We start from the raw sequence: 9,282 nt of genomic DNA on the forward strand, positions 1-9,282 counted from the left end.
AGTTTGTGAGCTTCAGGCAAGGGGCTGGAGGTTGAAATACACAAACACACACAGAGACAGACAGCCACAGGGACGTCTAATCCCTGGTAAGAAGCCCTTTATTCAATAGCACCATGGAGGCTTATATACCCAACAGTCAAGTGGGCCAACAGGTGAAAACCTTATTCTCTGATCCTCAAAGCAAGGCACAGCTTTTAGTAACTCTAATCAGAAGGCTCGAGCAGGGAAGAGCATCCTGAAGGCCAGGACTCCAAATGGTCCCAACAATAATTTTACCTTCACAAAGTATAATATTTTTTAAACTGCTATAAAAATGGTGAAGTAAATAAATAATTCTGGATCATTTGTTGTATACCAAATATTACCAACTAGGTATCTTTATATATAAATTTGTATTCATTCATAACATCTGTATATAGTGGAGATAATTATGCTTCTTCAACAGTTGTTCCATTTATAATCATTTGTGTAAGAAAGTTTTAAATTATGTTAATTGCCATAAATAACATACAGATAGATTTTCAGTTCCAGACAGTTTCAATCATGCTCTTGCTCCACACCTCTTTCCACATACAAAAGCCCAGCTTCAAATTCTACTGAAAGCATCAGCATTTAGGTTCTAAGAATGAATTTTATTCCCCCAAGAATTAGCTACTACTCAAAATAACAAATACAGGGCTTTTATGTATATGCTGCCACAAATATGCATTGAATTTATAAATGAGTTGACATATTTGATATTTACAAAATTTTATAATAAAATAAAAAAATTCTTTTACTAGGCAAGTGTCAGGTAATTAATGAAAACCACTATGTTGACTTGGAAGAAATAATTCAATCAAGGCAAAGGATGATTCTTATAAAATTTACAAAATTTGAATGCCTTATTTCTGTCATTCAGAAACCTTCTGAATTTGTTAATCACGTTTTGTGTTAAGATGAAGTTCATTTGGCGTAGAGTTTTACTAGTTGCTAGGTCCACGAAGTATGTCATCAATGTCCTGTGGAAGGAAATCATGGCTAGGATACAACATGACTAAGAAACATAAATCAATGGGTCTGGAGAGATGGCTCAAAGGTTAAGAACACTGCCTGAGTTCAATTCCCAGCAACCATATGGTGGCTCACAACCATCTGTAATGAGATCTGGTGCCCTCTTCTGGCCTGCAAGTATACATGCAAGCAGAACACTGTATATGTAATAAAAATAAACATTAAAAAAAAGAAACATAAATCAAAACAGCCACCTACACAAAGAACCAAATATGCTGTTGTATAAACTTACTTTATAACAGCCATCCTCAATTTTTAAGTCACACTATTTTTTTGACCTAGTACCCAGCACGCACTATCATTAAAGCTTTAATTTATTACAGTAATGGAGTAAAGTCTCAATTACTTTCTAAAAGCGGTATCTCTTTAATGCTCCATCAACACAAACCCACTGGGATCAACTTGTATGTAGTGAACATTCAGAGATAAACTACATCTAAACCACAAAACATACAAAAGTCTGTTCTGTATTGCTGGTGGAAAGGCAAGCTGGTAGAGCCCCTTTGGGTGTCAGTGTGACGATTTCTCAGACCCAGTAATACCACTTTTAGGTATATATCCAAAGGACCCTCAATTGTGCCATAAGGACATGTGCTGCTCAACTAAGTTCATACCAGCATTGCTTGTCATAGCAGAACCTAGAAACAACCTAAATGTCCCTAGACTGAAGAATGATAAGGAAAATGTGGTACATTTACACAATGGAGTACTAAACAGCAGAAAAAAAGTAACAACATCTTGAATTTTGCAGGAAAATGGATGAAGCTAGAAAACACCATCTTGAGTGAAGTAACCCAGACCCAGAAAGACAATTATCACATGCACTCACTAATAAGTAGTTTTTAAACAGAAAACAAAGAAAACCAGCCCACAAATCACAACCCCAGAGAACCTAGAAAACAATGAGGACTCTACGAGAGACACACATAGATTTAATCTACATGGGAAGTAGAAAAAGACAAGATCTCCTGAGTAAATTGGGAGAGGGTTGAAGGGGAGAGAAGAGATAGAGAGGAGAGCAGAGAAAAATGTAGAGCTCAATAAAAATCAATTTTAAAAAGTCCATTCTGTCCATTCTTCGTACTCTCAAGGCCCTTTTTTCTTTCCTGGGTAGTTACATAAAATTACAAATCTCTGTCAATACACTTTTTCAGACAGAAAAATTATGAACTGCTTCCACAGTGGTGAAGATGACCAATTTTGTTTTCAAAATGCTTAGGTAAAACTACTTGATCTGAAATTCAGCCAAAAATCTTCCTTCATGATTCAGGTTAGTAATGGAGATAATATGAGGAACTATATTATGTTCTGAATTATATAACCTATTAGATAAATCAATTGTCTTCAGTTTTTTACCATTTTACAGAAATTGACTAGAAACTATCTCTAGGTTTCTGTAACTTAATAGGTTCAATGAAAATTATAACAGTTATAGTGTTTGCATTTCATGGATCATACAATAAAATTAAAAAGAAATTTTCTTGTAAGGGTGAAAATATGAACTGAACATCTGTAATCTAAAAACAAATGATCCAGGTTAAAGCGGCTACTGCAGATTCTTAGACTCAGAAATACAATATTTTGACATTCCCACTGCAACACATTTTTTAATTTGACACGTATTTGCACTCAGAGAATAATCTTCAAACAAATGAAACAGATGTATATTAATATCAGATTGGAAAGGCGCAGTTGGAAAATATTCTCGGGTACTTGTTAAATCAATTCTCCCAAAGGCAAAATATTCTATTCTCGCATTGCCATTTACAACACAGCTTTCTTCTACATGACACAAGAAATTGTAGATGTGTCATACTCTTGTATGCACCACTGAAGTTATTTCATTGACATAATTTATGTTTTTTAAGCAAAAATGTCTTTGTAAGAGGAAGGAAATATTGGAATAAATTAAATTTGCAGCTAAGTAAAATGGAAGGCAAGACAGCTTCTAGGTATGTGATTGAGATGATTAAATCACGTGATAAATCATACAATATATAAACACATATCATCAGTAATAAATCATCTACTTAATAGCATACGCAACTTGTAGGCCATAAAGAAGTGCAATATAAATGATTAAGAGAATTAAGGAAAATATAATAATTTATATCTATGTTTTATTTTCTAGGCTTGTGCTTTAGCATATGCGAACTTTTATTGTTGTGCAGAATTAAAAAGATTTCTTAATGGTTTCCTAAAATAAAGTCTTAACAATGGCATATTTTCCTGTCATGCTTTGTATAAATGGTCCTTGAATGTCTAGGTGTTGATTTAATAATCCACAGGGTGGTGTTATCAGTATGTAGTGCATAGTAGGAGGCTGTTATGCAAATAAATGTTTCTGAAGAAGCCTTGGGATGCCAGTTTCTCTCTTCTCTCCTCTCTCCCTTCTCCCTTCACTTCCTTCATCTCATCTTCTCCTCTGCACTCCTCTCTCTCTCTCTCTCTCTCTCTCTCTCTCTCTCTCTTCTCTCTTCTCTCTTCTCTCTTCTCTCTCCTCTCTTCTCTCTTTCCCTCTGCTTCCTGGAAATGATGAGAGCAATTTGCCCCATCATACACACCTCAAACTGCTGTGACATTTCCTGCTCAGCATGATGGTAAGTGATGGTAAAGCCCAAAACAATGACTGCAAAAAACATTTCCAAAGGACTATAAGTTCTTCTACATACATGTTTATTGGTTCTTAGAATAGACTCAACCTAAATCCATTATCAAGTGAACATTGGATAAATAAAAGGAGAATATATAAAATGAATAGTTATTTAATCATAAAGTGAAAGAAAAACTGAAAGATTAAGAAAAAAATAAAAGAATTGAAAGCAGGAGCAACAAGCCAGATTCAGAAATTCAAACATCTCATGATTCCTATAATTTTAAATGTCTGGAGATGTTTCATTATGTTTGCAGTTTTTAAGTATTATGCTTTTCCTAAGATTTGCTTTTAGTTATATAGAAGGATGTGAGTATGTGCACTCAGAAGCCAAGAGAGGATGTCATATTTCTTGGAGCTGGAAATATAAGAATTTGCGACAAATCCAACATGGGTGCTAGGAACTGAACAAATTCCTCTGCAAGAACAGCAAATACTTGTAAATTCTGAGTCATATCTTCAGTCCCAGGCTGTCTGAAGCTTCAGACATGTTTTACAAGTTGAGTCTATATCAGATTAAGAAGGCAAAACGAAATGGAAAGTTAGGCAAAGATTTAACACAAGGTAAATGAATGGAAATGAGTTGGGATTATTATGAATTGTCAGAGCTAAATACTGAAGTTTATATTTTTGCTCAGTGTGTTAATAAGGTCCAGCATGGTGGCACATGCCTTTTTCAGCACTTGTAAGGATGTAGGAGCTCAGTGAGTTTGAGGCCAACCTGGCCTACATTGTGAGTTCCGGAACAGCCAGGACTACATTGAGAAATTTTGACTCAAACCACCAAACCAAAGCCCAAACACATTAATAAAGTAGAAGTATTAAAACTTAAGTATATATTAGAATGTGACTGTGATTTGTAAGCTTACTCAGTAAAGATAAGTGACAGGAAATGTTAATCTTAGAATTTTAGATGTCAGAAAACCCAAGCAGAAGGAACTCTTGCCCTTGTCCTTAAATCACAGGGTTCTAGTTCTCTTTATGACATCACCTTTCCACATTACCAAACTTAGGCCCTGGCAAGTCACAAGTGGGAGAAATGTCTATACCAAGATTGTAAGTCGTCATATTATATTGTCTTATCTTTAAAGTGATGCTTATCATGTTGTTACTAAGCCAATCATAAACATGGGTGAAGGTATTAATAAGGCCCTCACTCATGTGCAATAGTGTTAGCTACTCCAATGTAAGATATTTTTGTTCTACTTCAGTAAAATGTAGAGACTCGGACTTTTGTTTCTTTTTTCTAGAAGTCTTAATTTAATGTCACAAATTATTTGGAGATTATCAAATGACATATGAATTATTGTTTACTAGGGGCTTATCATCTCTCTCTGAGCTACTTACAAATTTCTGTCCAAATAAGTTAGGAAAAAAACTAGATAGATTTAAAGATAGATAGATAGATAGATAGATAGATAGATAGATAGATAGATAGATCCAGTACCTTTAAATTATTTAAAATTGATGAAGAAAACCTGAAGGTGAGATGAAAGAATGGAATTCTGGAATATAAAGGGAAGACAGGCCTTTTTAAACATTTAACAATTCCTGTAAATTGCAGATGATCTATTCTGTATAAATGTGAATATCAAAGAAACTTTCCTCTGGGCCCCAATGACTACTTCTTTGGAAAATATTGTTACTTAAAGAAGAGTCTGAAAATGCTCTGCATGCATTTGTCATAAATATGTCTAAGTTTCGATAGATCTGGATATATAAAACTAAGCACTCTTCTGGAAAAAATAACATGGTATCCAGAAACTTATTCTGTAGACCGGACTAGCATCAAAGTTAGACATCTCCTGCCTCTACCTCTCTTGTCTGGGTATTGTATCACATCAATAGGAAAAGCATATAAGACAAGCTCCATAGTATTAATCACCACCATTCTACATCTACGTCTCTGATATCAACCATTCTATCTTTTATCTCTGAGATCATCTCTTCCCTGACTTTCTATGCTACCTTAGTTTCCAAATGCAATATGTTTGAATTCTCTTTCTTGTTTTTACATCTCTTTAAAGCACAGTATAATGTATTTGTTGGAAATACTTCCAAATATTTAATGTGGCATTTAATCTTTATGAACAACCCTATTGGTGGAACTTTTTTTGGGAATATACTGCATTTCCATACTTATTTGTTTATATAAATTTAAATTTTTATTCTCTATTTCTTTATTAATATACTGACTAGTCAACATAAAGATATTTTCTCATCTGTTAATGAAGGCGAGGAAATAGAATCAGCCTAGGTGTCTATCCAACGATAAATAGATTGTGAAATTATGGTATACAGAGTGGAATTTTATTCAGTGGTGGAGAAATGACACTAAAAGTTTGTAGGGAAATAGATGAAACTGAAAAATGTTTTAGTAAATGAAGTAACCTGGTATGTGTATGTATGTGTGTGTGTGTGTGTATGTGTGTGTGTGTGTATGTGTGTGTGTGTGTGTGTGTGTGTCTCCATGTGTAGGATACATAGAGTGAGAAATGCAGGGAGAGAGGGATTTCTGGGGGACAGTATCAACTAAATCTAAGTATGTGTGAAAATAGCACAAGGAAATTTATTTTATATGCCAATTCAATAAATCAAATAAAAATGACCAGAAATTGAAAGAACTAATAAATAAAAGAGTTCTGCCCATAGTGGGTGGATCTTACCACATCATCATTGTAATTAAGACAGTCCCTCACAAGCATTCTTTCCCTCCAATGATCCTACACTGTAATCAACAATTAAAGCTTACCATCACACAAACAATTAAAATCTAGAACCTTAGTATACTCATTTAAAATGCATTGCTTTTATGGATTCTATTAACTATTTTATTTACCCACGCAGCTCCATTATGAATAGAGATATAGTGACTATTCTTTAGTCTCCTTGCTTCTATTGCTCTTGGGCATGGGATGGATACTAGCTGCAGAGCTCATGGGAGTGAGTATTTTGCTTTCAGATTATAGGAGAAAGTTCATCTTAATTTACTGATTTTAATGTTAACAGCACATAGTTTCTAGACCAACATTATTGAAATTTGGAAGACATTTTCTAGGTCCATTTTTCCAACAAATGAATGAAATATAATCGTATACTATTGTTTTCATAATTGGTTCAACATATACTGAATTGATCGCATTATGTTTATTTATTATTTTCATTTAGGATGAATGTACCAGTTGATCTTATTTTTAACTAAATTATATTGTTGAGTACAAACCTCAGTCACAATATTATTTGGTCCATCATTTTATTTTTTAGTAGAATATATTTTAATTTAAAGTATTATAGATTTGATTATTAATGAGTGTTTGTTGTAATACTAATTTTAATACTAATCTTGGAAGCCTGGGGTATGTTAATATTGGCTCAAAGAAAGATTCAAACTCTTTTCTCCCCTCCTAGTTGCTTTATTCTGTTTAACTAATTTTATGCAAAAATTCAAAGCAGTGATTTTAAACAATTGCTTTGCATAATGAGATATTAAATCTGTAGGTTCTGTTTTGCAAACTACTTTAATGTCCTATTAGTTTGAAACATTATTTTGCATGTAACTCTTAACTTTTTCAAAAAAAAGTCTTCATTAACATTAAATCAGAACAATTAAAATTGCTCAGTTCTGTATATTCGTCTAACAGAATATTGCTCTTCCATTGGGACAAAGTGTGAACATTAATTCTAACTTTATACATATAAAGTTATACATATATATATGTAAAGTATACATACATATACATATATGTGTGTGTGTGAAATATAGGCGATAAAGAGGCAGTTTATTGTATGAAGTGATTGTTGTCCGAGCATAAGGACAGGAGTCTAACCAGAATACAGGTAGCTGTCATTAGTGTGTGAATGCTTGGTTATAATCGCAGAGCATGGAAGGCAAAGACAGAGTTGCTAGAGAAAGCTAGTTTGACTCACTGAATCAGTGAACTCTAGGATCAAGTGAGATACCATGTTTCAATATGTATTGAAGAGAATCATTGAGTTTGACTTTCTATATATATACACACATACACATGCATCAACATGCACTTTTACCTGCACATAATACAGACATGCATACATATGCATACAACATACACATACATGTCCAACTAATAAACTGAAAACTGAGATACTAGGTTTACATAAGTATATAATTAATACTCAGATTCAGTCAGATCAACAAAAGATATCCTTTCGTTCCATAGTAGAACATTATAGGACAGTCATACTAATACATATTACCATTGGTCTTTGTTTAAACAAATAAAAAAAGTTAATAAAATATTCTTTCCTTCTAACCAATATTTCTCTAGGATTAAATCAGGTAAGTTAAAAGTTATTAATGGAAATCTGTTTACAAAATACCTTATTAATTTGTTTTATTTTTCTAGATTATGTATACAATGTAATTCTTTGTCAATACTTAGAGTACACAATCCTGACACATGCCCACATACATATATTATTTAATGACCTAGATGTTGCTAAATTATGAGAAGATATTATTTGATCTAGTTAAACATGAGTTATAAAGTGATATCTTAGCTAAATATCAATTCCAAGAGGAGTCATGCTATGACTTAAAAAAATAACTTGATCAATGTTTTACAAATTATTTTAATAAGACTCTAAAATTCGGATGTGAGAAGAAGCTAGGTAAGTATATGTGTATCTTTCTCTCACACATACATATTCTTCTCATCCTAACTTAGTTTTGTTAAGGTTGGAGTAATTTGTTCAACCCTACTCTCCTGTAGATGAAATCAACTTGCATAATAAGGAGAATCCAATAATTGTCTAATAGGTGGTGATTTTTTACATACAATAATGATCATTTGATATATGATACTTGTCTAAAAAGTTTTTATTTTTCTCTTTTATTTTAATAGCCTAAAAGTAACATATGGACCATATGATAATTATATTCCAGGTAAGATGAAGGTCAATATTTATTTTTTGAATGCAAGAGTTTATTTTAAAATATTTTCCTTTCTATTGAGAATAAATTATTTTCACTTTTCCTGATTACAGTTTTCCTTCCTTCGAAACCTCCTAGTTCCTTTCCTCCACTCCCCCTCATCAGGATCTAGTCCTTTTCTGTCTCTCACTAGAAAAAAACAGGCTTCTAAGAGAAAATATAAAACTTAACAAAATAAAATATAGTAACAAGACAAAACCCACCACATCCAAGTTGAATAAGGTGTAACAACAAAAGCAAAAGAGCCCAAAATATGGCCCAAGAGTTAGAGACCCACTCATTCACACATTCAGGAGTCCCATTAAAATCTCTAAACTACAAGTGTAGAATACAGTCACGGACCTGGTGAAGACCTGTGCAGGCCTTGTGATTTCTGATTTAGTCTCTATGCGTTCATATGACCTTTGTGAAGATGGATTTGATATCTTGGTGACCTCCATCCCTTCTGACTTTTCCACTTCATTTTCTGTGGGTTTTCTGAGTCTTGAGGAGAGGAAGTTGACACACACATTCCATTTAGAACTCTCTCTCTCTCTCTCTCTCTCTCTCTCTCTCTCTCTCTCTCTCTCTCTGTGTTTGTGTGTGTGTGCGTGTGTGTGTGTGC

At 33.4% G+C, this 9,282-nt stretch overlaps 1 protein-coding gene across 1 annotated transcript in view; it reads left to right on the forward strand.

The window, feature by feature from the left end:
* LOC126495059 (cylicin-2-like) overlaps window positions 1-9,282 on the forward strand; it is a 15,014-nt gene that overhangs the window by 1,991 nt on the left and 3,741 nt on the right. Inside the window, exon 2 of the mRNA XM_050132667.1 lies at window positions 8,590-8,630. Coding sequence (XP_049988624.1) covers window positions 8,590-8,630 — 41 coding nt within the window. The remainder of the gene's footprint in view (window positions 1-8,589; window positions 8,631-9,282) is intronic.

Source organism: Alexandromys fortis, unplaced genomic scaffold (genome assembly GCF_014885135.2).
Source record: "Alexandromys fortis isolate MF-2015 unplaced genomic scaffold, M_Fortis_MF-2015_v1.1 scaffold_431, whole genome shotgun sequence".
Lineage (NCBI taxonomy): Eukaryota > Metazoa > Chordata > Mammalia > Rodentia > Cricetidae > Alexandromys > Alexandromys fortis.